Raw genomic sequence first — 27,727 nt, 5'->3', positions numbered from 1 at the left:
GGGGGTGCCCCAGGAGGGCGAAGGGGGCTTTGGGGCTCACCCCCCGCCCACCCCAGCAGTGACTGGGGGTGAGACGTTGCCAGCCCGAGCCCCGGCGAGCAGTTGGGGTCTGAGTTGGGGTCCCGAGCCCCGAGCGGCGCTGCCCCAGCCGGGGGGATGGGCCGGGTCCTCGCCGCCCCCACCCCGAGCTCAGGCTCTGCCCCCGCCCTCCCCTCCCCGCCCCGATCCTCCGTTCACACCCGGCCGCAAACCCCGGGTTTAGTGCTAAAGCCGGGCCCGAGCCGTGCCGGGAGCCTCGGGGCTGGGCCGGACTCCGCCGCTCCCCCCGGTCCCGCCGCCGCCTCCGCCCGCCCACCCCCGTCCCCCGTCCCCCCTCCCCCGGTTCCTGCCGGTCCCGGCGAGCCCCGAATCGGGTCAGTCGCTCTTTAAACGCTGGCAGGCGGCACCATGTGATGCTCGGGCTCCGGCGGGGAGCGGGCAGCGCCTGCGGGAGCCGAGCGGTGCCGGGCACCGGGCACCGAGCGCAGCCCCGGCCCGGTCCCCGCAGCATCGCCCCGGCCGCCCCCCGGCATGAGCCGCGCCCCAGCCCGCGGGGGGACAGCGCTGCCTATTTTGGGGTGAGGACACCCCGAAACAAGCCCCGGCTTTGCAGAACAAGGTAAGAGGGGTCGGGGCGAGCGCGGGCGGGCCGGGGCTCGGGGCTCGGGCGACTGCAGGAGGCGGGAGGGGAGCCAGCCGGGAGGGGCAGAGGAGATCCCGCTGCGGATCCATCGGCTCTGGGGGGGTCCGGCAGACGGGCCCGGGGCGGCCCGAGGGGCGGGGCGGGGGGGGCTCGGCTGCTCTCTCTGGGCTGGTCGGGAGGTCCTGCTCCTCCCGCAGCGCCGGGAGCGGTCGCGCTGCGGGACGGAGGTGGGTGCGGGACGGAGGTGGGTGCGGGATAGGGGTGACTGCGGGATGAGTCCCGGGGGGGTGTGGGAGCCCCAGGGGATGGCACAGACGGGAGAGGGTTTTTTCCCACCCCCCTGCCCAGGCTCCATCCCGCTCACAGCGCGCTCGGCGATGCCAGTCCCTCACAGCCTCCCCGTGCGTCTGCAGGTGACCGAGAGACCCCGGAGGGAACGGGGGGGCACCGGAGCATCATGGCACACCCCATCTCAGCCTTCCAGGCTGCCTACATCTCCATCGAAGTGCTCATCGCCCTGGTGTCCGTGCCGGGCAATATCCTGGTCATCTGGGCTGTGAAGATGAACCAGGCGCTGCGAGACGCCACTTTCTGCTTCATCGTGTCGCTGGCGGTGGCCGACGTGGCCGTGGGGGCTCTGGTCATCCCCCTGGCCATCATCATCAACATCGGCCCCCAGACGGAGTTTTACAGCTGCCTCATGGTGGCGTGTCCCGTCCTCATCCTCACCGAGAGCTCCATCCTGGCGCTCCTGGCCATCGCCGTGGATCGGTACCTGCGGGTGAAGATCCCTGTCAGGTAGGGAGACGCGCCAGGACCGGCCCCGCGGGGGTTAACAGGGAGTGGGGGTGCCTCAAACTCTTGGAGAAGCACTGGGAGAAAGGTCTTCCTCCGCTCCGCCGTCTCAGACGCGTCTGGCTGCGGCAGCGACCGGGGCAGGCTGGGCTGGGGGGGTCCTGCAGCCTCCAGCAGCTTCTCTTGGGGCTTCAGGGGGTGCTGGGTCTGCAGGTAGAATCACAGTCCCTCCCAGGATCCCCGTGGCCAGGACAAAGTGTGTCCTCACGCCCTGGCGTGGTGCTTGGGGAGTGGGAAGGGGACACGGATTTGGCTTCCAGCCCGGGTTCTCCCTCGCCACGGGGACCCCAGGAGCCCAGGGGGGACAACCTGCTGGCCCATGGACATGTGGGACACAGCTCTGGGGGTCTGAGGGACCAGGGGTGCCAGCCTGGCATGTTTTCTGGGGCAGCCTCACCCAGGAGAGACCCCACAAATGACTCCTTTCCGTTTTCCCCCTCTCGTCACCTGCCTGTGCTGCCGTTCCCAGCCCAGAGCGAGGACCTTGGGGTGGGAACGAGAGGGACGCTCCGTGTCTGAGCTCTGCTGCTCCAGGAGGAGACATTGAAGCCTCTGTGCCCTGTCGGGGCTGTGCTGCAGCCCCTGGGGATGGGGGAGGCAGCCGGGGGCTGTCTCAGTGGGGTGGGGGATGTCCTAGTGGGGCTGGAAGGGGAGGTCACCCCCGGCCTGGGCGCTGCTCCAGCACAGCCCAGCTCAGCCCCTCCCGGAGCAGCTGCTCTCCCTGGTCCCCCTCACTCTGCTCAAGGACATTCCTGGGCTGCAGGGACACCTCAGCACTGCTGGAAAACAGCCCAGCCTGGCCGAGCACATCCCTACTGCTGCCACCACCCTCATCACAACAAACTACCCCAAAAGGCACCCAAACCCCTTGTGTGGGTGCTGCCCAGGGGCTGTAGGACCCTTCCTGGGGCAGGAATGGCCTCCCCATCCGGGGAGACAGGGACACCTGCGTGGGGATCAAACGGTAGCTCCGGAGCGCTCAGTGTTCCCAGATCCATGGGATCAGGCCAGGGATGTGCTGCTTTGGGGTTTTCCTGCCCCCACAGCCAGTGGAGCTGCTCGGGGAAGGAGCGTAAGACGAGGGGGTGGGGACGGGGGGGGTGCAGGATAAATCCAAAATTCCTGCCCACCCCCTCCCTGCCACACAGGATCTCACAGACTGTTCCCGACTTCCTCCCTGGTTGTGATTTTCCCACCCTGACAAATCCCTGTCTCCCAGCCCATCAGTGTCACCAAAGTGATTCCCACCCTGTCGCTGCTCCTGGGGCTTTTTTTGGGTTCTCTCATTCCCTGTGTGGGGTGTGGGAGTTCTGCAGACTTCCAGCAGCACTGCCTGGCATTTTCCTCCCAGTCCCAGCCCATTTTCCTCCCAGTCCCAGCCCATTTTCTTCCTTTGATGCTTCCTGGGCCTTTTCTGGGGAGATTCCTGTCCTGATCCCAGGAGCAATATTAACTCAGAGCCTCCCATGCTGGGTGCAGTTTAAGTGGGTTTTTCTCCCGCAACATCCCCCTGGAATTTTATCATCCCATTACGTGCCTGAGCACTTGGCAGCAGGAGATTTTCCTCTGTCTTTTCATAGCCTACTTTAATATTGAAAAAGCTTTGCGACCTCATCAACTTAATGGTTGCACTCGAGTACCTTGGAGGTCTTTCCCAACTTCAGTGATTCTGTGACTGGATGAATTCCCAGCGGTTGGAAATGCAGGGATTTTAGGGGATTTGCTGTGCCCTGTACACAGCAAATAGGAGAGGAAACACCATAAAGAACATTCCCTGAGTCTGAAATGTCCCGAGTTCCTCCTGCCCTGTTGCAGGATGCTACAAGATGAGACTGGATGAGGGGGGATTCTTGGCCTCAGGCTCATCCCTGGGGCAGCCTGGAGTGGAGCAGGGACAGTGAGCACTCTGCGGTGACAGTTTGCACTCTGCAGTGACAGGGTGCACTCTGGGGCCTGTTCCCATGCCAGGGAAATTCCTCAGATAAGTCTGGCACGAGGTGGATGTCTGCCAGCGTGATCATGGCTGAGGGGTCCTGTGGGATGTGATTCCAGGGGATCCCTCACTTTTCCAGACCCGCTCTCTGCTCACAGAGAGAGGGAAATGAGTCTCACAGAATCCCGGGATGGTTTGGGTGGGAAGGGATCTTAAAGCTCATCCAGTTCCATGGGCAGGGACTCCTTCCCCTATCCCAGGTTTCTCCAAGTTTATCCAACCCGGCCTTGGGCACTTCCAGGGATGGGGCAGCCACAGCTTCTCTGGGAATTCCATCCCAGGCCCTCCCCACCCTCCCAGGGAATAATTCCTTCCCAATATCCCATCCATCCCTGTCCTCTGGCAGTGGGAAGCCATTTCCAACAGGGAATTTCACAGAGGCAGCTGACAGGGTCTGGGAGCAGCAGGAGAGAGGCTCCAGGAATCCCTGCTCCATCCCTGCTCTGTCCTCGAGCTGAGCACCTCCCAAATGCCATCCCCACTCCAGGGTCCCCCATGAGTCCCCACGGGCATTTTGGGTGTCCTGAGGGGCTGTGTGAGGGTCTCCACATCCCCATCCCATCCCCAGCTGGGAGGAGAAGCCAATGGGACCCTTGGTTGGGGAGGAGAAGCAAAGTCACCCCAGGGCTTTTCCAGGCTCTCCGTTCGATCAGACTGGAAGCGTGGCTCGGCAGGGATGGGGGAACGTGGGGCATCCAAGCCTGGCTCTGGTTCCAGGCTCCCCAGGGACATCCCAGCCCTTGGGGGACAACCTGTGGGTCTGATCCTGCTTGCAGCAACCCCCTGGATGCCCCCAGTGCTGGAGCTGAGCCCTGGGGGCCACCGAGAGATCTGTGGCCCTGGGGTGGGGGTGCCCTGGTAGCAAACGGTGCCCTGAGCCCTGGATGTGTCCCGGGATGGCAGTGGGAGATGCTGAGCCCTCGGGGTGTCCCAGGATGGCAGTGGGAGATGCTGAGCCCTCGGGGTGTCCCAGGATGGCAGTGGGAGATGCTGAGCCCTGGATGTGTCCCGGGATGGCAGTGGGAGATGCTGAGCCCTGGGTGTGTCCCGGGATGGCAGTGGGAGATGCTGAGCCCTCGGGGTGTCCCAGGATGGCAGTGGGAGATGCTGAGCCCTGGGTGTGTCCCGGGATGGCAGTGGGAGATGCTGAGCCCTCAGGGTGTCCCGGGATGGCAGTGGGAGATGCTGAGCCCTGGGTGTGTCCCGGGATGGCAGTGGGAGATGCTGAGCCCTCGGGGTGTCCCGGGATGGCAGTGGGAGATGCTGAGCCCTCAGGGTGTCCCGGGATGGCAGTGGGAGATGCTGAGCCCTGGCAGTGGGAGATGCTGAGCCCTCGGGGTGTCCCGGGATGGCAGTGGGAGATGCTGAGCCCTGGGTGTGTCCCAGGATGGCAGTGGGAGATGCTGAGCCCTGGGGGTGTCCCAGGATGGCAGTGGGAGATGCTGAGCCCTGGGTGTGTCCCAGGATGGCAGTGGGAGATGCTGAGCCCCGGGTGTGTCCCGGGATGGCAGTGGGAGATGCCAAAGCAGCATCCCGTGCTCTGCCTCGGGATCCTCCGTGGGCACAGCAGCCCAGAGGAGCATTGGCCGCTTGTGCAAGGTGGAGGCAGATTTGCTCAGATGGAGACAAAAATAGCATTTGGGGTTTTTTTTTCTTTTTTGCTCGGCTCCGAGGTGTCACCTCCTTCCTTCTGCTCCTCCTGCCCCACACAGCACACCCCCGGCAAGGTCGGGGGACCAGGATATCCCGACAGACCCAAATCCCTCTGCCCCAGCCTCTGGATATCCCCCTTCCCGGGGTCTGGATAACGCTGCCTCCCCCCAGGGGGGCTTTCCTTGGCTATGGGGGCATGCAGGAGCCCTGTCTGGGCTGAGCAGGCTGAGCAAAGGGGACCCCGCTCCCCACCCCGCAGGAACTGCCCTGAACAGCTGGAAACCACCCAAAATAACTCTGCTGCCTCCGCGCCGGTGGAAGAGCTCCCACCTCCCCTCTCACATCCTTCCCCCGCGCCGGCGACAGGGCAGGACCCCCGTCCTGTCCCCCCCCCGGCCCAGCCGGGCCCAGCGGGGTCCCCACAGCCCAAACTTCCCTCTCGCAGCCGCGTCTGGGGGAGATGAAATGAGTTCAAAGGGAGGGGAAGGAGCCGGCGGGGGGGGGGGGGTCCGGCAGGAACCGGCCCCTCGGCAGCCCCTGCAGGCAGGAACTGCCCCCTGAGCATCCCCTGCGGGCAGGAACGGGCAGGATGCTGGAGGAGACGGTGCCGGGGGGATGTCTGAGGGGGGATGTTGAGCTCCTTTGTCCCCACCCTGTGCTACCCTGGGTGTGTTTTGTGTTCTGTGCTCCGAGGTGTGTTTTGGGCCAGGGCAGAGGGAGTTGGTGTCCTTGGGATGCCCCAAAGAGCCCCTTGGTGGGGGTGCTGGATGTGGGGGATGCTGGATGTGGGGGTGCACCCCCCAGGCCTGTCTCAGGGTGTCCTTTGGGTTCCTCGCCTCAAACCCTTTGAAACGTGTGCCAGGAGGAGAAAACCTGCAGGAATTTGCTGGTTTGCCTCGTTTATGGGGTCTCTTACCCCATAGCACCCCCCACCCTCTGTGCCCAAGCCCCAACTTTGGGGTGCCCCCCCCAGCCCTTGCCTTCCCTCCCTGTGCCATCCCAGGGATCTTCCCACCAGGCTGAGCTGCGTTTCCTGTTGCTGAGGGGTTGGAATCCTCGCCTGAGGCTGCAGAGCCACGGAAATCAGACCAGAACAGGCTGGGAATCCCTGGGAAACAGGGGGGCAGGAGACTGGGGGCAGCAGAGGGCGGGCCCAGGGCAAGGCAGGCTGGCATTCCCAGCACTGGCATTCCCAGGGAGTGCCCTGTCCCGAGTGCTGGGAGGCGACAGAGCTCAGGGCAGGCAGGAGCACCCCTGGCCCTGGATGTGGCAGTGGAAGGGGGAAGCTCTTCCCCACTGGACTCCTTGTTTCCAGGCTCCTGCTGGGATTGCAGATGCTCTTTCCCCTTCTCCCAGCCCTGCCAAGGGCCTTGGGCGTGGGGCCAGCTGGGGCTGGGTCACAGCAGGCCTGGGAAGGCTCTTCCCCCTCAGCCTGGGGCTGTGGAGCAGTACACTCTCTGAGCTGTGGCTGCCCCATCCCTGAGAGTGTCCCAGGCCAGGCTGGATGGGGCTTGGAGCAACCTGGGATAGTGGGAGGTGTCCCTGCCCATGGCAGGGGGTGGGATGAGATGAGTTTGAAGGTCTCTTCCCACGCAAACCATCCTGGAATTCCATGATTCCTCCAGCAGAAGTCCATGGAGGGTCTCGGCAGGCACCCCCCAGCCACAGGAGGGGGATGAGGAGGACATTGGGGTGAGACCCTGTTTTGGCCCAATTCCCAGGCACCAAAACACCTGAAGATCCTTTAGGATCTTCCCACTTACCCATTAAAGCACCAGGAAACCTCCCTGGGCACTTGGGCTCTGAGGGACATTTTCATTGGGATTTTTCCCCCTGGTTTTCAGGATGAAGCACCGACCCTTGGTGATGAATCCCCGGTAAATGTGAAGGCACGTTCCCAGCAAGGGCAGGGAACACGTCTGCACCTCTGCAGACAGGGCAGCTGGGACATGGAGCAGCCCCAGGGCTGGCCCAGGGTGACCCCAGGAGAGGGAGATGGGGACGGTCCCACCAGGCTGGGCTGGGGTGGCCCCGGTGACTGTGGGAGCTGCTCCCCGGGGACAATCCCCGTGGAAGTGAGAATATCAAACCACCAAAGCAATTCTTCAGGCCCTCATGGGGGTTTCAGCCTGGAGCAAGGGGATGAGACCCAGCGAAGGACACGCAGGGGGTGGGTGTCACGTGTCCCCACGTGTCCCCACGGGGTTGGAGGTATCTCCTACCACCCTGGCAGAGGATCAGTGAGAGCAGTGCTGAGAGATTCTGCCCAGCCAGGCCAGGGAACAAACCAAACCAGGCTCTTCCAAGGCCTATTTTAGAATCTGGAGGCATTTCCAGCCTGTCCAGGTGACTCAGAGCCGGGGGAGCTGCGGGCGGCTCTCACGCCCGGGAGCTCATCTGTTCTCCTCCAGCCTCCATCAGTCAATGCAAAGATGCCACCTGTCCTTGCAGGCCCTTCCCCTGTGCAAGCACACTGCATTTCCAGGGAAAACACTCCCATTTTTCTCGTCCTGTGGTAATTTGGGGGACTGGCAGGTCTCTGCAGCCTCTTTCCTTCCCTCCCCGCCCTCCTCCAGGTGTATTTTTAGCCGGGCAGAGCGATCTGTGCAGACCTTCATCGCAGGGAACGGGCAGATCCAAACCCAGGGTGGGGATTACAAGGCAGGAATCGCAGTCCAGGGAGGTTTCTGGAGGCTCCAGGCTGTTTCCCAGCCGCAGTTCCCAGCTCAGCGTGTGGGTGCTGCGGCAGAGCCGGCGCTTCCCACCCAGCCCCGCTCCCACCAGAGCGGGTGCACGGACAGGATGTGCTGCTCCAGCACCGGGAATTAAATCCCGGCATCCCCAAAACACTCCGAGCCTCGGGAGGGATTTGCCAGCACATTATATCGATCTGAGATCCCGGTAAATAACCGCTAAATACCCAGGTGAGCTGGTTTGCAGCCCGGCTCTCTGATCCACGGGGTAATTTGCAGCCAAGAGCCGGCTAAGTCAGGGATCAAAGCCGCGAGGGCTCTTCCCTGGGCGAGGGAATGTCTGGATTAGGCTCGGCGGGAGCACCCGCAGCTGCTGCAGCGGCGCCACAGACGCAAAATCAGGTCACTCCAAACAGCTCCAGACGCCGCAGGGGAGAGACCTGGGCTGTCAGCAGCATTCCCAGCTCCTGGGATGTCGTGGAAAACACTGGGATTTGGGGGTGTCACCTTGGGGTGCAGCGAGGGAATGAGGGGGGGACGCTCCGACCCTCGGGAGGGAAGGGAAGAGCCACGAATCCCGCGCGGGGACGCTCTGGACTCGCTGGGATTTGGAGTTATTCCCGAATTTTCAGGATTAAAAGGGCAAGGGTAGGTGAATGGCCCCGGGAGAACCCGGATGAGCTCCCTGAGCGGCGCTATCCCATCTTATCCCAGCCCTTGTGGATCTCAGCAGGGCAAGACGTGGCTCCCGTGCCGGGTAATCTGCCCTGACCCCGTTCCTGCGAGGCCACATCTGTCCCCCGGCACAGCTCGGCATCTGCCGGGGCTGCACTGCGGGGCCGGGGATGAAAACCAGCTCCTTCCTGCTGCCCTTCCCCTGCTGCACCCCAAAGTCCTGCTCTGGGAGTCTTTTCTTCGGGATTTTTCCCCGTTTCTCCCGGTTTTCCGGGTAAAATGTCCCCCCTTGGAGATGGGTCCTCGGCGAATTTGAAGGCACGTTCCCAGCAGGGGCAGGGGCACATCCTGGGACAGGGACACTGAGGCACAGAGCAGCCCCAGGGCTGGCTCAGGGTGACCCCGCTGGGCAGGGACAGAGCTCGGGGCACAGGGAAAGGGGGGAAGCTGAGATGTGCTGGGAAAACCTGGGAAAAGCTGGGCAGTGACCGGCTGGACCCGGGTCGGGACTGTGCCAGGGGCAGCCCAGCTCCCTCAATCCCATGATCCCCCTGATCCCAGCCGGGAGGATCCCAGCAGGAGGAACTCGGTGGAACTGAATTATTTCTCTTTACACCATTCCCAGAGTGGTTTTGTGTTGGAATGAGCTTAAAGTGTGTCCTGAAAGTGCCAGGAGGTGCAGTGGTGGGATGAGGAGTGATGGGTTCAAACTGAAGGAGGGGACACTTAGGATAAATAGTGGGAAAGAATTCCTCCCTGGGAGGGTGGGGAATGGCTGGGATGGAATTCCCAGGGAAGCTGTGGCTGCCCCATCCCTGGAAGTGTCCAAGACCGGGTTGGAGTCGCCTGGGATGGTGGGAGGTGTCCCTGCCCATGGAAAGGTGGGACTGGGTGGGATTTAAGGTCCCTCCAACCCAAACCATTCCAGAATTCAGGGATTCTGTGGCTGCCCATGAGATCGTCCTGCAGGGAGCAGCCCCCAGACCAGGTGGGGATGGTGGATGGAGCCCAGCAAGGCTCCACAGCCACCAAAGCCCAGGGGTGGTGGCACCTCCAGCCCAAGAGGACGTGTCACTGAGCCCCAAACCCACCTGGGGACACCCAGCCAGGCTGTCACCCTTCCAGCTGAGCATTAGGGAGATGATTTCCCCTTTCCTGGGGTGACTGGGCTGTTCCCCGGGGTGCTGGGTCAGTGAGGGGATGGTGGTGCAGCTCTGGGTCAGGGAGGGGATGGGGATGAATCTCTGGGTCAGTGAGGGGATGGGGATGCAGCTCTGGGTCAGGGAGGGGATGGTGGTGCAGCTCTGGGTCAGGGAGGGGATGGTGGTGCAGCTCTGGGTCAGGGAGGGGATGGTGGTGCAGCTCTGGGTTGTTGGAGGGGGTGATGGTGCAGCTCTCAGTGGGTGTCCAGGGCTCTCCAAGGGCTCCGTGCAGCTCCTGCTCCCAGGCCAAGGGAAACACCCGACACAGGGAGGCTCTGCCAGAGCAGAAGCTGCTGACTCAGCGGTCCCGGTGCCCGGCCCAGCCCGGCCCCGCGGGCAGGGTGTGGGCTGAGTCAGGACCAGCTCACCGTGTCTGTGCCCCAGCGCGGGGCTGCAGCGGCCCCGGGGCTCGGGAGCCCTTTGATGGGGGGCTTTCCCCACCCCCGAGATGTGACTCCATCAGGGGGAGGTGTCACCGTCACCCGGGCTGGGCAGGGACGGCCCCACCTCTGCTCCAGAGCAGGGCATGGAGCCAGAGCAGGGCAGGGAGCAGAAATAAGGGACTTGGGGGGTCCTGGCTGGGGTTGCAGAGGGGCTCAGTCACTGCTTTGGAGGTGCAGAGGGGATCAGACACCTCCCTGGGGGTGCAGAGAGGCTCAGACACTGCTTTGGAGATGTAGAGGGGCTCAGACACCTCTCTGGGGGTGCAGAGGGGCTCAGACACCTCTCTGGGGGTGCAGAGGGGCTCAGACACCTCTCTGGGGGTGCAGAGGGGCTCAGACACCTCCCTGGGGGTGCAGAGGGGCTCAGACACCTCTCTGGGGGTGCAGAGGGGCTCAGACACCTCTCTGGGGGTGCAGAGGGGCTCAGACACTGCTCTGGGGGTTCAGGGAAGCTCAGACACTGCTCTGGGGGTGCAGAGGGGCTCAGGTACCTCTCTGGACATGGAGCCCTCCCCAGTGACCAGCTCTGGAGCCCCGGGCTGGTGTCCCTGTCCCTGCCCAGCCCATGGTGTCTGTCTGGCTCTGGTGGAACATTTGCCACGTGGCCACCAACCCCTGGGCCACCCTCAGCTCCTGTTACCCCCAGGGTCCATCACAGGGGAGGTCTGGAGCCCATTCATGGAGTCAGAAGAAGTTTAAGTGTGTCTCCAAATTGTCCCCTTGTTTCCACCGACCACAAAGTGGGGGTTGGCCCCGAACTTGGTGGGAGGCAGCAGGGACTGAGCCCAGACACTGCCCTGGAGGGACCCCAGTTTGCAGCCAGTGAGGCCAGACCCCCCCAGGTTTCCTGAGTGGGACATCCCAGAGCAGCTGGTCCCCAACAGGAGGGACTGTTGGCCGTGGGGATGTGCCCTGGGGGGCACAGCAGCCCCTGGCTGGGTGACTTGCAGGTCCCTGGGCCTCCAGGGCAAAAGGATCAGGGATCTGCATCCCAAGGGAATCAGTCTGACAGCAGGGAGGGATGGCTCATCCCAGGGGCACGGGCAGGTCTGTGCTCTGGGGAAGCAGGGGAGGATAGAAAGGTCATAGCAGCACAGAGAAGGGGGGGAAAAAAGGAGGAAAACGTGTGAGAGGCACTGGGGTGAACCAAGCTGGGAGCTGAGTTTGTGTGTGACACACACCAGAGTCACTGCAGAGCGGGAGGAACTGATGGGCTGGAAGGAAAACTCTGTCTGGGAGAAGGACAGGGAAAAACCCTGCAGGTCCTGCCCACGGGGCTGTGAGGGGAGCCCAGCCACAGAGCAGGGGAGTTGTGGTCCCTGCAAGCAGCAGGACATGGAGTGTGGAGACCACGGGGGCGAGAGACTCCTGGGAGGGACAGGGACAGGGACAGCTTGGGAGACTCGTCCCCCTGGGGACAACAGCATCATCTCAGAGCCTGGGGCAGTGCCAGCCAGCACAGCTGAGCTGGGATGAACAGCACTGGTTTATCCTGGGCATGAATTCCTGACTTTTCCCAGCGATCTTGCCAAAGCAGCAGGGAGGGAGAGACCAGGAGAACCTGGCTGGGAGGAGGAACCCCAGGGAGCCAGTCCTGCCAGGACACACCTGATCCAGGGTGACCTGAGCTTTCTGGGCCATGGAATGGGAAGGCAGATGTGCCAGAGGCTGGCAGGGTCCTGGCAGGGTCCTGGCAGGTCCTGGCAGGGAGAGGCTGCTCTGACAGCTGCCGGCGAGGCTCTGGTGTGGGAGGCCCAGGGGTAAGAAAGAGCCATTGATGCTCTCCAGGGTGGCCACAAAACGTCCCCACAGCCAGAGGGGTGTCCTGGGAATAGCAATGAGCTGGGCACCCCTGGCAGTGCCAGCCCAGCCCGGGATCCCCCCGGAGCTGCCGCTCCCACACAGATGGGCAGGGCTGGGGGTGAGGAGACATCCCTGGTGGTGCCACCAGCAAGGCAGGATGAAAGGACCCCAAAGGAGCGAGATCCTCCTTCCCAGAGAGTCCTGTGGGCTGAGGGCCAGCTGGGGGAGGGGGCAAACAGGGGAAGGAAGGGCCGTGGTTAGTGATGTCAGGCAGAGCAGGATCAGGATCGGTCCTGGAACAGTCCTGGAAAGCTTTGCAGTGTCTGGGTTTGCCCCTCACTGCACTGTGGGACCTCCACCTGCACACCCTCGCCCCATCTCTCCCTGCCTTTCCCATCCTTTCCCCCATCCCTTCCCTTCCCCCTGGCACTGAGCAGGGAACCACAGGGAGCAGGTCCGGGGTGGTTTGGGTGGGTTTCTGTTGAGAACCAAAGTCTCTGATCACAAAAGGAGCTGGAGGGAGATGAGGGGCTCCTTCCCCAGCCCCTTTCCCTGGTCCTCCTCTCTGTCCTCTCTCTGTGCTGCCCCGAGGCCACCGTGGTGCCCTTGGGCACTGAGCCTTGGGTACCAGCAGGAGCACAGGGACAGAGCCAGGGAGGTGATGCCGCCTGTGCCACCCCCTGCCTAGGTGACAATGACACCTTTGCACCACCCAGGGCACAGAAAGCTGGACATCCCCACCATGGCAGTTATCACAGTTATCAAAGATGAGGGAAAGGCTGAGGGGTTTAACACTTTCTTTACCTCAGTTTTCCACATTAGGACAGGATGTCCTGAGCACAACTGACTTCTGGGGCTGGTACACAGGGATAAGAAGCTGAACAGCCCCCCTGTAATCCAGGAGGGAACAGTCAGTGCCCTGCTGAGCCACTTGGGTCCCCACAAGTCTATGGGAGCAGATGGGATCCACCCAAGGGTGATGAGGAGCTGTCAGAAGAGCTCGCTGAGCCTCTCTCCATCATCTCCTCTCTCCAACAGCCCTGGCTCACTGGGGAAGCCCCAGATGGTTGGAAGTTGGTGAATGTCACACTGATCCACAAAAAGGGCTGCAAGGAGGACCCAGGAAACTCCAGGCCTGTCAGCCTGAGCTCAGTGCCTGGCAGGGTTATGGAGCAGATCATCCTCAGTGCAATCACACAGCACCTGCAGGATGGACAAGGGATCAGACCCAGCCAGCACGGGGTTAGGAGGGGCAGGTCCTGTCTGACCAACCTGATCTCCTTTTATGACCAGGTGACCCACCTGGTGGATGAGGGGAAGGTGTGGATGTGTCTGTCTGGATTCAGCACACCCTGGGATACCATTTCCCATGGCACACTCCTGGAAAAGCTGCAGCCAGGTTTGGACAGGGGCACTGTGCTGGGTTAGGAACTGGTTGGAGGGCTGGGCCCAGAGAGTGGTGGGGATGGAGCTGCATCCAGTTGGGATCGGTCACCAGGGGTGTCCCCAGGGATCAGTGTTGGGCCCAGTCCTGTTCAATGTCTTTATTGATGATCTGGATGAGGGGATCGAGTGAACCATCAGCACATTGGCAGGTGACACCAAGCTGGGGGCCTGTTGATGTGCTGGAGGGCAGGAGGGCTCTGCAGAGGGACCTGGCCAGGCTGGATCCATGGGCTGATTCCAAGGGGATGAGGTTCAAGCAGGCCAAGGGCCGGGTCCTGCCCTTTGGCCACAAGAAGCCCCATCAGCCCCCCGGGCTGGGGCCAGAGTGTCTGGAGAGCAGCCAGGCAGGAAGGGAGCTGGGAGTGGGGATGGACAGGGAGCTGAACAGGAGCCAGAGTGTGCCCAGGGGGCCAAGAGGGCCAGTGGATCCTGGCCTGGCTCAGGAACAGGGTGGCCAACAGGACCAGGGAAGTGATTCTTGCCCTGGACTGAGTGCTGGTGGGGCCACCCCTGGAGTGCTGTGTCCAGTTCTGGGCCCTCAGCTCAGGAAGGATATTGAGGTCCTGTAGCAGGTCCAGAGGAGAGCAACGAGGCTGGGGAAGGGTCTGGAGCACAAGTGCTGTGAGGAGAGGCTGAGGGAGCTGGGGGGGCTCAGCCTGGAGAAGAGGAGGCTCAGGGGAGACCTCCTCACTCTCTGCAACTCCCTGACAGGAGGGGGGAGCCGGGGGGGGGTTGGTCTCTTCTGCCAGGAAGCAGCAGTAGGACAAGAGGGCTGGGTCTGCAGCTGTGCCAGGGGAGGGTTAGGTTGGATATTGGGAAGAGGTTCTTTCCCGAGAGGGTGCTCAGCCCTTGGAATGGGCTGCCCAGGGAAGGGGTGGATTCTCCGTCCCTGGAGGTGTTTAAGGACAGACTGGATGTGGCATCAGTGCCATGGGCTGGGATCCACAGCGGGGTTGGAGCAAGGGTTGGAGTGGATGATCTCGGAGGTCTTTCCCAACATGGATGATTCTGTGATTCCCTGATTCTCTGATTCCATGATTCTCCAGGCTGTTTCTCTCCCTGCATCCAGAGACAGGCAGGATTATTTTGGCCTCCTCCAAAGGCAAGTGGCAGCTCCTGGCACCAGGGACACTTTCTCATTCAGCTTGATCCCTCCTGGCACATCACAGCCCCCCTCTGCCACTCTCTGTCCCCATCTGTTCACAGAGGGGATGATGCTGCAACCCCTCCAAAAAACACCAAGAGGCCAGTGCTGAAAATGCTGCTTCAGGCACGGCCAGAATTAGCACAGTTTGGGGGACTAAATTATTCCTCTTTCTCTCCTGTGCTGGTAACAAACACCCAGTGAGTTAAACCCTGTGACAGGAGGAGGTGAAACCCTCACTTTCCCCTGTGCCAGAGGCTCTGTTTTCACCTGAGCACAGAGTGGTTGGGCCTGGGAGAGCCCAGGGCTGGGCCCGGGGCCAGAGGGCCGTGGCAGAGCCTGCGGGGCAGCGGCTGGGCTGGGTTTGTTTTGGAGGAGGTCACTGCCCACGTTCAGCACTGCTGGGACAGCTCAGCACTGCTGGGACACCGGGGCTTTACGGGCTCGTTTGCTCCAAGAGAGCTCCAAGTGCTCTGATAACAGAACACATGGAACCATGGAATGGTTTGGGTGGGAAGGGACCTCAAATCCCATCTAGTCCCAGCCCTGCCCTGGGCAGGGACACCTTCCATAGAGCAGGCTGCTCCAGCCTGGCCTTGGACACTCCCAGGGATGGGGCAGCCACAGCTTCTCTGGGAGTTCCATCCCAGCCCCTCACCACCCTCCCAGGAAGAATTCCTTCCCAGTATCCCATCCATCCCTCCCTCTGGCAGTGGGAAGCCATTCCCTGTGTGCTGTCCCTCCATCCCTTGTCCCCAGTCCCTCTCCAGCTCTCCTGGAGCCCCTTTAGGCCCTGGAAGGGGCTCCAGGGTGTTCCTGGAGCCTTCTCTTCTCCAGGGGAACATTCCCAGCTCTCCCAGCCTGGCTCCAGAGCAGAGGGGCTCCAGCCCTTGAAGCATCTCCATGGATTCTGTGCATGCCTCATTCCCGTGGCCTGTGCCAGCCTGGCTGCCTGGGCATCGTGTGTGCCCGTTGTCCCTGGTCTGGAATTAGGGCAGAGGATCGAGGAAGGTTCCAGGGTGTCTCTTGGGCATTTCCCTGCCATTCCTGGGCCTGGGCCTCAGCTCTCTCCCCCATCCCATGAGATGGAAACACTGAGCTGCTTCCTCCCAGCCAGGGTCAGGCAGTTTTCCCCCAGGGGATTAAATAATCTTTTAATCTAAACGAGAAAAACAGAGTGTAAATAAACTCCAGGTCGGTTTTGCATCTGCACTTTTTATTCGTTTTCCTGGCGAGGGATTGATTCGCTGAGGTGAGGGAACATCTGATCGTGGTGTGAACTGGAGCCTTCACTCCCAACCTGGCCTTTCACCTGACTGGCTGAGACATGGACTCACTGCACAGATCCATCCCCACAGAAATTACCGAATGGCTCAGCACGGGCCTGCTCTGATCCTCCCCTCTGCCTTGTTTATGGTCTGTCCAGGGGGCAATAACACAGATTTTCCTCAGGCTTTGTGGGAAGTTGTGTTTGGAATCCATCCCTGCCCCAAACTGGCACTTCTGAAACGATTTTCACTAATTGAAGCAGCTGCATACAGGCACCTCCTTAGCAAAAAAAAAAGAAAAAAAATCCAATGACTCCAGCTGCTTTTTGTGTTTGGGATTGATCTTTTAATCAGGGGAATTTGCATTGGACGGAAGATGCCGGACTGGTTGTTTGGGGTTACTGTGTCCTCTGAGGTTTGGGAACAGGAGATCTCATCAGCTCTCCTAATTCTCCTTCAGACACTGGGGTGGAGGGAAAAAAAAAAAAAAACAACCTCCCTGGGTTTGGGAGCTTCCCAGCCAGTTTTTTTGTGCTTAATCTTTGAAGTGGGTTGAGTGCAGGGAGGGAAATGTTCCCTCTGCAGCGACAAATTGTGCCGTGAGCATCCTGGTCCAGTAACGAGCTGCAGCCTGTGAAACCCAGGGGCTGAGCTGTTGACTGCAGGATCAGGAGTCAGGTCAGCCAGGAGAAGGGCAGAAAACAAGAAATTAAAGGGCAGACGATACCAATCTCGTGTTCCAGCTGTAATTGAGGATATCTTTCCTTTTTTTTTCTGAAGAGCCCTCCTGCCTTGGAGAGATAAAGCCCCACCTCAGCCCTGCCTTAGGCTGGTTAGTGCCTCTCAGTGCAGATCCTATCTGCAGGCTCCTGCCTCCCTGCTGTCCAGGGATAACAGATCTTGATGTCCTGTCACAGGCAGATGCAACAACAACAGGAGGTTCTCGAGACCCCCCCGATCTCCTTCTCCCGGGGGTCTCTGCTCTGCTCCTGCCTTTTGGTGCCTCTCAGTGCTATCCAGGCTCCCGTGGCTCCAGGTGTCCCCTTTAGCAGTGCTGGTGGCACTGGGCACCTGCCCTGGTGCTGCAGGGGTGGCACCAGGCCCTTCCTGAGCTGGCATTTCCCTCCCAGATTTCTCCAAACCTCCACATTCTCTGGGATGAGTCTGAGCCCCAGAGGCTCTGGGAGCCCGGTCGCCCCAGCACTTTGTGTCTGCTGCCTCATTTCCATCTCTCAGAGAGCCACATTTGTCACATTTGGCATTTTAAAGTGGTTTCTGGAGCTACTTTCTTTCTTCGTCCTCCCCACTTCCCCCTCCCTCCTTAATTCCAAGGGCTGACTTGCAGAGTCCTCGTTTCAAAGAGGTTCTTTTGCATAATGAGGAAAAATATGCAATGCATAGAAAAACACCCAGGCACAATACAGCCAGTAATTGAAAAAAACACTGCTTTTATGCAGCCCAGCCCTGGCTTTGCACTGGAGATTGCCAGAGCTGCCTCTCATCCCTTCTCCTTGGTGCTCTGCCTCGCCCTGACTCCTCCAATCCCCCGGTGTCAGACTCCCAGGATCCACTGCTGAGCCAGGGCTGGGCAATTAACTCCCACTCCATTGCCGTGGCAGGGGCAGGGCTTAGGTGTGAGAGCCTTGGAGGTGCCCAATCCCCCAGGGGATGGCCCAGCATGGCCAGGGCACACAAGCTGAGGCTCCTGGCCAAACAGGGTGAGGTCCCACCACGATGCTGGGGGAGAAACACCTCCTGGCACAGAATCAGGGGAGGGTTTGGGTGGGGAAGGACCTTAAGGACCATCTCATTCCATCCCCTGCCATGGGCAGGGACACCTTCCACTAGCCCAGGGACACCTTCCACCAGCCCAGGGACACCTTCCACCAGCCCAGGCTGCTCCGAGCCCCGTCCACCCTGTCCAGAGAGGGACGCACGTGAGTTTTGAGGGGCTCCTCCTGAAAGTGTCTTCTGCTGGAGGTGGGCTCACTCTGTGGTGGGGTTCAGACTCAGACCCACACTCCTCCTCTCCAAGGAGCTGTTTGCACAGCAAAGTCCCATTTTTTTTTGGCAACAAAACAGCTCAGACACTAAAAATGCCCAGGGAATAATTCATTGCCCAGGGGCAGCACTGACGAGTCCATCGTGCTCATCCTCCTCAGTGGAGGAACCAGCTTTCACAGCTTCACCCCCAGCTCGGAGGGACCAGGCTGTTCTTCCCCGTGTGTCCCAATTCCCAAAGCCCTGGTGCTATAAAAGAATCCCAGCTCGTGTTTCTGTTCTCTTTTCAAGCAGCTCTTCTCCCTCTCTGCGTTCCTCAGAGCGCTGCTGCCTGAAACCAGGAGCCAAGAGACAAGAACATCACATTTTCTCCCCCGGTTCTGGGATCCTGCAGCTCGTTCCACGCTTTTGCAGCCACTGCCAATGGTGTTAAATCATCTCCCTCCCACCTCTGGGGGAAGCCAGAGGCCCAGGAAAATCCTGGAGGGCCGTGACCACACATGGAGGAGCTGGGAGGGGCCCTGGAGCTGCCTGGGGGCAAATCCGTGGCTTGGTGGGACTTGAGCCCCATTGCCCAGGGGCATTGGGGGCACCCTCGGGGCTGTCACATGGCAGAGGGGGGTGACAAGAGCACGGCCACCCCCTCAGCACCCTCGGAGGGACTCGGTGCTGCCACAGCATCGGGAGGTGTCACCGACAGACACAAATCAAAGTGTTGTTTCCACCAGGCCTGGGGTGCCCTGGGTGTTCATCAGATTGTCATTCCCACCAGGCCTGGGGTGCCCTGGGTGTCCCCAACCCCCGTTTGTCCCCCACCCACCCCGTTTGGGCCGAGGGGCCGAGCACAGGGCGGGGGGTCCTTACTGGGAATCACTGCTGGTGCAGGGACAGAGCACTGGGACCCGTCAGGATCCAGCCACGGGCTGGAAACAGAGCCCAGCTTGGAAACAGGATTCATTTCCCGTGCAGAAAGGATTTGCATTCACTGCTGGGGTGCAGGATGCTGCTGGAAGGAGGGGGGAAACTGCCTCTGTCTCTGAGCAGCCACATGTTCCTTCACCTTCCTCATGTTCCTTCACCTTCCTCGTGTTCCTTCACCTTCCTCGTGTTCCTTCACCTTCCTCGTGTTCCTTCACCTTCCTCATGTTCCTTCACCTTCCTCGTGTTCCTTCACCTTCCTCGTGTTCCTTCACCTTCCTCATGTTCCTTCACCTTCCTCATGTTCCTTCACCTTCCTCATGTTCCTTCACCTTCCTCAGGTTCCTTCACCTTCCTCGTGTTCCTTCACCTTCCCTTGCCAACAGAGGTGTCTCCTCCACACCCAGGGCAGAGCCTGAGGGAAGGATGGGGGGTGTGAGATCCCTGGGAATGACAGAGGGTGAGATCCCTGGGCTTCCCATCCTCCCTCCCTGAGGTTCCCAGTGCTCTCCTGGCTGTGGGAGCTGCTGGGGTGCCCAGGGGGGAGCAGTGGGTCCCAGCCCATGGTGGAGCTCCCGTGGTCACTCCAATCCCAGCCCTGAGAGGGAACAGCCTGGCAGGGGACCTGAGAGAGGCTCTGCACTCACTGGGAGCCTGTGGTTTGTTCCCAAAGATGTGATTCAGTGCCAGGGCCTGTGGAGACCAGAGGCACAGACCCTCTGAGCTCCAGGAGCAGCCCCAGGAGGGGTGTGCAGGGAGCTCCTCCAGCCTGCAGGGGTGTTGTGGCTGCTCCCGACAGCCCAGGGACCAGAGGGGGATCAGACAAGTCTCCTTGGCCCAGCAGGATGAGGTTTGACTCAATCCTTGCGTCCCTGGGGCTGCCTTTGGATGTGCCCACACCCCTCTGGAGATCTCAAGGATCTCAGGAGGCCTCCAAGGTCCCGGGAGATGCGTCAGGGCAGGCTGAGCCCATGGCAAGGCTGAACCCACCCTGAGGCAGCAGCACCTCCCCAGGCTCTGTCTGAGGTCCAGGTCCCTTCACAACCTTCTCTGACAGATCCCAAACCACAAACCCTCCATTTCCTGCCGTTTGCTGGAGCTGTGGCCAACTCCAGCTTCTCACCAAAGCCCTGGGGACTCCCTGCCTCGCTCTGTAGGAACCAGGCAATTTTGACAGGGTGAATTTTTGTCCTCTCAAGCCTCACAATCACCCTCTCCCCCATCCATTAGGCAATTAGTGGCTGTTGGAAGTGATCAGAGACATCAGTGGTCTTGCCAACCACCCCACCCGGCCAGAGCTGCCTGTGCTCTGCAGGCACTTGCTGCAGAATGATTCCTGCATTTTGGGGTGGTCAAACCAAACCCTGGACGCAGACTGGACCAGGAGAAATGTCAGTGGGATGTTCCCCTATGGATCTCTGCACCCTGTGCTTTTGGGGTCTCTCATCGTGCTTTCGGGGGAGGTTTGCACGAAGCAGCCCCGGGTGTGGTGCCACCTCCTTGTGCTGCAGTGGAGGAGACTCAGAGGGGTTTGGGAGCATCACTAGTGGTTGTTGGAAGGGTGTTGAAGGGCTGAGTGTTTGGTGTTTGACCCCAAAAAAGCCACAAAGCTCCCAAATGTCACACGGGAGGGATGTGAGCGAAGAGATGCAACTCAAACCATGCGGGAGGACCTTGTGCCAAGTGACATTTGTGCCGATGCTGAGGGACCTTTGCAGACCTTTCCACACACCTTCGGAGCCTTGGGAACCTTCACGACTTTGAACTTTGGGGTTTGTACCCAAAGGAAGGTCAAAGGATCCAAAGGGAAGGAGGACAAAGCAAGACAGTGGGCACAGAGGGCAGGGTTAGATGGGATAGTGGGAAGACATTGGATACTGGGAAGGAATTCTTGGCTGTGAGGGTGGGGAGGCCCTGGCACAGGGTGCCCAGAGCAGCTGGATCCCTGGAAGTGTCCAAGGCCAGGCTGGATAAACCGGGATAGTGGGAGATGTCCCTGCCCATGGCAGAGGGTGGGACTGGATGAGCTTTAAGGTCACTTCCAACCCAAACCATCCTGGGATTCTGTGGTCCTGTGATTCTAGGGGCAGAGCCACCTCAGTGTCACCCCCAGGGGGGATGTCCCAGGACACGAGGCTCCATCTCTGTCCTGGCAACTGGAGCAGCAGGATCCCTGTGCTGGGCAGAGGCTTGGAACAAGGTGGTCTTTGGGGTCCCTGTGACCCAAACCATTCTGGGATTCCTTCTTAGGAACAAACTTCTCACTGACAAAGGATCCATGATTAAGGCTCCTCTGTCACCCAGTACTTCCCACCTCGTGTGAGCCCCCAGGGACCTCCTCGTCCCTCCCCTGACCTGGGAACACCCTCCCAGAGCCCAGACACCACTTTGCATCTCCCAGACTCTCATCTCGGAGCAGCTTTGAACACCAAGCCCTGAGTTTTCCCACCCAGAGGCCTCCAGGACATGGAGAGATCTGAGAGGGAGACACGGGCAGGAGAAAGGAGCAGGAGCCCAAACCCACTGCCATCAAAGCACTTTTGTCCAGAGATCTCCAATTAGACCAGGACACGCTCTGGCTGCTCTTCCTGGCTGTTCACAAAGCACATGAGCTTCATGTCAGCTTGGCCTCCTCTCCTCCTGCCCCCAGGCTCCAGCTCCTTCTCATTAACGATGCTCTGTCTTCATTAGCAAATTAATCCCCCGGGAGCTGCAGCAAAACCCACCAGAGCGAGGAGCAGCAGAGCCACGTCTTGGCTCTGGCTGGACAACAGAGAGGATTTCCTGGGCACAGAAAGATAATCACAGAAATGCTAAAAACTTCCCAGACCTGGGATCTTTGAGGCTTTTTCATTTAAACCAGAGGTGATTTGTGAGTGTTGGGTCTGGATTGAGTGCGGGTTGGAGGGCTGGGAAATGAGCTCTCAACTCTCTCCTGGACAAGGGGGAATGGCTTCCCACTGCCAGAGGGCAGGGATAGGTGGGATATTGGGAAGAAATCCTTGCCTGTGAGGGTGGGGGGGACTGAGATGGAATTCCCAGAGGAACCGTGGCTGCCCCATCCCTGGAAGTGCCCAAGGCCAGGTTGGATGAACTCGGAGCAGCCTGGGACAGTGGGAGGTGTCCCTGCCCAGGGCAGGGGGTGGAATGGGATGAGCTTTAAGATCCCTTCCCAAACCCTTCTGGTATTCCACGTTCTCCTGGAGAAAAGGGGCCTCAGTGTTTGTGCAGCCTCTCCTGGAGTGTCCCCTCGGGAGGCAGCAGCTTTCCCTGCAGCCCCTGCTCCTTTTAACTCTGACCAATCTGTCTGCCCTTGGGGACAATTTGTCTGCCTCCACCTCCACCCATCGCCTCTTCCCCTCCTCTGGGGAGCAAACAGCACCATCAACAGTGTCTATTTTGCCTCTTTGCATCACTTTCCAAAACCTCAAAGACGTTTTTGTTCCACACCAACCCAAACCTCCTGCCCATCCCATCTCCCCAGGGGATCAGAGGCTGGATGGTGGCTGTGCCTCCTTTCTCCTGAGGACTTGGGGTGATCTTTGTGGGGAAGGGATGGTGCAAAAACCACCACGGAGGTGGAGGAAAATCTACCAATTATGGTCAGGCTGAAAACCCCCAGGCAAAGGAAATAAACCCAAAGTGGGTGATGATGGTGGTGACTCTGATCAGGGATGGTTTAGTCACAGCTGCCAACAAAAATAATAGTGGTAACAAAATTGCAATGATGCTGCTAATTGTTCTGATGCTGATGGTAATAATAAGATTATTTATTAATTGTGAGCCATTATCAGCATCTTCTAGGGCTTCTTCCTGCCAGACCCACCCCAAACTCCAGCCCTGTCATATCAGTGCAGGATGAGGTAAATGGGAAAGGCTTTTCCTCTGTGGGAAGGAAGAACCACAGGAACAGCAAAGCCTGTCCCCGACCTCCCTGTTAAATCCCCCCCATGTGCCAGGGGGTTGGAATCAGGGGGGACCTTGCATTTCCACCCTTTAGAGAAGCACAGGATCATTAGGGTTGGAAAAGACCTCTGGGGTCATCAAGTCCAACCTTGGACTGATCCCATCTCATCACTGAGTGCCACGTCCAGTCTTGCCTTGGGCACTTCCCTGGAAAATCAGGTGGAAAAGTGGTTTAAGTGGGGCCTGTGAGCCCTGGGAGAGCTCCATGGCCAGACCAGAGGGATTCATGGAGCTGGGGGGGAGGACAGAGCGGGAACTTGGAGTCACTTGGTGGCTTTTGCCACTCTCCACATGGATGGGGACAGAGGGGGTTCCCAGGGAACACAATTCCCTGCAACCACCCCTGCGCTGGGCTCGGGGCCTGAGGGAGCAAAGGGAACAGAACCAGCTCCAAATGTTGCTGTTTCCCATGGATTTTGGGGTTCATCCAGGACAGGGAGGTGGACAGGCGGCAAGGAGGGATTGATCTGGACCAGGGCAGAGGGATGTGTGAGGAGGAAGAAGGGATCTGGACCAGGAAAGAAGGATGGATGTGTGAGGAGGGGGGATGGATCTGGACCACAGCAGGGAGATGGATGGGCAGCAAGGAGGGATGGATCTGGACCATGGCAGAGGGATGGGTGTGCAAGGAGGAGGAGGAGGAGGAGGGGTGGATCTGGACCAAGGCAGAGATGGATGTGGGAGGAAGAGGAGGAGGAGGAGGGATGGATCTAGACCAAGGCAGAGGGATGGGTGTGGGAGGAGGAGCAGGGATGGACATGCAGCAAGGTGGGAGCATCCCTGTGAGGAAAAGAGGGATGGATGTCCAGCGAAGGGGGATGGATGGATGGATGGATGGATGGATTTAAGCAAGGGATGGCTGTTTTGGGAAGGGATGGATGTGCCATGAGGAGGACAGAGGTGCTGGGGGCAGGTGGGAGCTGGAGGAGCCCCTGGCAGGGTGTTTCTGTGCTCTGTGTTTCACCCCCTCTGGACCCCATGAGCTGTCACCCCGGGGTGTGCACACCCTCCCCCGCTCTCCCCACACCCACCTGCACAACTCAGGGTGTTCTGGAGCTCTGGGGGGCTGGGATTGTCCCCCTGCAGCTGTTCCCCCTCACCTCTGCCTGGGCTGCCCCATGTCCTCTGCTCCTGGTTCCCGGGTGACAACGGGGACTGGGTGCTCCCTCTGCCCCCTGTGCTCCTACCAAGGGGAGAAGGGCTGGGGGCTCTGGGAGCATCCCCCTGCCTGGGTGCCCTGGGAGTGTCCCCCTGCCTGGGGGCTGCCTGCAAGCCCTGGGAGGGTGTTTGGGGCCATGGTGGCACCGTGGCAGCTCAGCAGCTTTGTCTCTCTGCTGGTGGCTCTCCCGGAGCTCTGCAGGGCAGGGCAGGGGTGGGAACACATCCTACAAAACCAGTGGGAGACCCTGGGAACCCCCGGGAGTGGGGAGATGGGACACGGCCTGCAGGGGCTGCAGGGAGGAGCTGGGGTGGCGGATGGGGCTGTGACTTCCACTCTTGTCCCCCCGCCCTGAGCTGCTTGAGCCTGGGGGGTGGGAGGGTGGTGTCAGGGCACACCAGCCCCCCCAGGACCTGTTCTGGGTGACAGGGGGTGCACAGGCCAGCACAGAGTCCCACGGGAGCCTCTGACATCCCTCTGCTGCCCCCCCTCCCATGGGCCCCCCTCCCCTCTCCCTTCCCTTGTCCCACAGTCCCAGTTCTCTCCCACCCCTCCTGCCCTCCCCGTGCCCTCCCAGCCCTGAGCCTTTCTCAGGGTCTCCTGCCCTCTCTGCTCCTCACAAGGAATAAATCACCCTCCGGCTCCAGCCTTGGCTCTCAGAGGAAACTGCTGCCCACATTGTCACCTCCTTCCCAGGGGACCTGGCTGCCACCAGCATGTCGGGAATCTTTTCCCAGGACAGGGAGGGCTCATTCAGGGGAGCTGTCTGGGAGACTGGTGGCTCTGGACCCTCTGGACTCCTGAGGACTGATGTCCCCTACTCCACCCTGGGCCCCTCCTCGCTCCCACCTTGACACCTTGCCCACGAGGTGGGTCTGGAGAAGGGGAAGGAGGCTGGTTTGGGGTCCTCAGCTGTATTAAAAAGCCCCAAAATGCTCCATTTCCCACTACAGGCAAAGGAAACCTTTTTCCAGCACCAGGATGGAGATCCAGGTTTGCCCCCCACCCTGGTCCCCGTGGCCAGGTTAAACACAGCAGCACTGACAGACCCAGCAAAGAGATGGAAAACATCCTTTGTTCAGTGCCCTCTGGGGAAAGGCAACAACTCTTGGGCTGAGAATCTTCTCAGCCTCCAAAGAGAAGCTTTTCCGAGGGCCAGGGAGGAAAATCAATGGAGCAGAACTGCACTTCCCGCTTGGAGAGCTCTGGGGACACGAGCCCAGCCCTGAGTGCTCCCCACGGCACCAGGGAGGGAGCAGAGCCTGGGCAGAACTTGGCTCTCCTCCTCCTCCTCTTCCTTCTCCTCCTCCTCCTCTTCCTTCTCCTCCTCCTCCCCCTCCCGCAGCCTTGGCACCAGCCCACGAGGGAAGAGGGTTTTTGGACGGGTCCCCTCCATTAGGGGATGGAACTGGAACAGGCCGTGCCCAGAACCTTCCCTGGGGCTCCATCAGCACCTCAGACCTCCGTCCTCGGGGCTCCCAGGAGGTGCTTTGGCGGCGATTTCCTGCCCTGGCACCGGGAATTGTCTGGGGCAGGAGCTGGCAGGGCCAGGGGGTGGTGGGAGCACAGGGAGCCCTGGCTGAAGGGGCTGGGGTGGGAGCTGGGCTTGCAGGGCACAGGGACCCCTCCTGGGGATGGGATAGGACACCCAGCAGGCACACTCCAGATTCCTAAAGCATTTTCTGCTGTGGCATCAACCCCCTGAGCTCCAGGATTGTGTCTGGGGTCTCTGCCCATCCCAGGGCACGTGCAGGAAACCAGTTTATCAACACAGTTCTCAGAACAGGCTGTTAGTGGTTGCCAGGGGAGGGGGTGAGGAACATCACCCCCCAGCATGGGCACTGCCACCCCACCCGGAGCAATCCGTGGAAATGGGGGGGATTTGAGATGTTTCAGAGCAAGTCTTGGAAATGCAACACCAGGAGATGGTGTGAACTGAGGGGAAATCCTCCCTGTTCACACACTGCAAATTCCCAGACACTAACCTTTGGAACGATGGACAGGTTGGGTTGTTGGCTTTAACCTGCTCACGGGTCACTCAACAATTTGGGAATGTGCACAGAGACATTCCAGTTGTACCTCCAGAACCCCAGGTACCTCAAACCCGACCCTCTCTGGTAACTGAACTTCCCCACTGCAGTAACTGAACCTCCCCAAACTTCCCCTCTACACGAGGTTTATGTCCAGGATCCCCCTGATTTATGTTTGGCTCCAACCCAGACGATTTTGGGACACGGGGACGAGCCCCCGGCCGGGGTTTGACTCCTGTCCCCCCCGCAGGTACAAGAGCGTGGTGACGCCCCGGCGGGCTGCCGTGGCCATTGCCTGCTGCTGGATCGTGTCCTTCCTGGTGGGACTCACCCCCATGTTCGGCTGGAACAACCTGAGCAAGATGAGGACTCAGGAGCCCAACGGCAGCCAGGAGTTCGTCATCACGTGCCAGTTCGAGACGGTGATCAGCATGGAGTACATGGTCTACTTCAACTTCTTCGTGTGGGTCCTTCCCCCCCTGCTGCTCATGCTGCTCATCTACCTGGAGGTCTTCAACCTCATCCGCAAGCAGCTCAACAAGAAGGTCTCCTCCAGCTCCAACGACCCCCAGAAGTACTACGGGAAGGAGCTGAAGATCGCCAAGTCCCTGGCGCTGGTCCTGTTCCTCTTCGCCCTCAGCTGGCTGCCCCTGCACGTCCTCAACTGCATCACCCTGTTCTGCCCGTCCTGCCAGACCCCCCACATCCTCACCTACATCGCCATCTTCCTCACCCACGGCAACTCGGCCATGAACCCCATCGTCTACGCCTTCCGCATCAAGAAGTTCCGGACAGCCTTCCTGCAGATCTGGAACCAGTACTTCTGCTGCAAATCCACCAAAAACGCCGCCGGCAGCACCACCGAGGCCGAGCCGGGCAATTAGGGACAGGGGAGGGCAGGGAGGGGGGTCGGTGCCCACCCCGGCCCCGCTGGGCAATTAGGGACAGGGGGAGGGCACCCGTCTGTGCCCACCCCGATGCTGCTCCTGCCGTCGGGAGAAGGGAGAAGGGAGCGAGGACCTGGAGGGGTCGGGCGGCCCCGAGCAGTCCCAGCAGTCGTGTCCCCCCCCGGGGGGGGTTATTTATTCACTGTTTGGATGTTGTAGCCCTGCACTGTTCCTTTCTGGGTTCGTTTTCGGGTTTTCTCCCCCGTTTGTTTTTGGTTTTCATTTTTTTTTAAGGGTTGCCAAGTATTTAAGGAGAAGTTGTACAGACAGAGGCGCAGTTTTTCTTCCTGCAAATAAAGACCTGTGACCCAAACCAGGCAGGAGGTGCCCACCCATCGATGGAGACCCCCAGCTCTGTCTGGGGGATGTGGGGGCACCTCATGCTCCGACTCCCCATCCACAGACCCACCTGGGCACTGGGAAGAAGGGAGTGAAGCTGCTGAAGCCCCGGGCGGTGGGATGGGATTGCTGGAGAGCTGAAGCTCTTCAAGGCCTTTCTTCCCCCTCCACAAGGGAGGGGTGAGCTGGGCACAGGCACAGTGAGGGGTGGGAAAAGGCATCCCATGGCTGTGGGAACCACAGAGTACAGTCAGTGCCCAGCTCTCAGTGCCACCAGGGATGTGGGTAGGGGGGCAGTGACACCCTCGGGCACAACCCCAGAGGACTCTGCAGAAGCACCTTTTGCAGCCCCGATGGCTCCCCCTGGACCCCAACAGCACCCACCACCCCACGAGCTGCATCCAGGGACTGTGACCTCTCCACGTGTCTCCTCCTTCCATTTCCTTCGGTTTTGGGTCCTTTTCCCTCTTTTCTCCCCCGTGTCTCCCGTGAAAAGCAGCAGCAAACCTC

At 60.3% G+C, this 27,727-nt stretch overlaps 1 protein-coding gene across 3 annotated transcripts; it reads left to right on the top strand.

Annotated features, from left to right (window-relative positions):
• Positions 1-258: 258 nt before the first annotated feature.
• ADORA1 (adenosine A1 receptor) lies at positions 259-27,727 on the top strand. Of its 3 annotated transcripts, none has more exons than XM_051808775.1 (3): positions 259-658; positions 1,096-1,480; positions 26,182-27,727. In XM_051808775.1, exons 2-3 carry the CDS (start codon positions 1,140-1,142, stop codon positions 26,813-26,815), a joined length of 975 nt encoding a protein of 324 aa, XP_051664735.1. In that variant the 5' UTR covers positions 259-658; positions 1,096-1,139; the 3' UTR covers positions 26,816-27,727. The 3 variants fall into 3 exon arrangements, with proteins under 3 accessions (XP_051664735.1, XP_051664736.1, XP_051664737.1); XM_051808776.1 differs by lacking the exon at positions 259-658 and adding an exon at positions 890-909; XM_051808777.1 differs by lacking the exon at positions 259-658 and adding an exon at positions 906-926.

Source organism: Manacus candei, unplaced genomic scaffold, assembly GCF_025592945.1.
Source record: "Manacus candei isolate 608988 ecotype Guabito, Panama unplaced genomic scaffold, ASM2559294v1 h1tg000073l, whole genome shotgun sequence".
Lineage (NCBI taxonomy): Eukaryota > Metazoa > Chordata > Aves > Passeriformes > Pipridae > Manacus > Manacus candei.
The sequence above is the reverse complement of the archived record's forward strand: the minus strand, read 5'-3'. Positions and strand labels throughout refer to the sequence as shown.

Bases quoted from the DNA above. Each gene is read 5' to 3' on its own strand.
- ADORA1 (XM_051808775.1), top strand. From the start codon at position 1,140: ATGGCACACCCCATCTCAGCCTTCCAGGCTGCCTACATCTCCATCGAA. The intron at 1,481-26,181 runs GTAGGGAGACGC...TCCCCCCCGCAG, and splicing joins CGGGTGAAGATCCCTGTCAG to GTACAAGAGCGTGGTGACGC.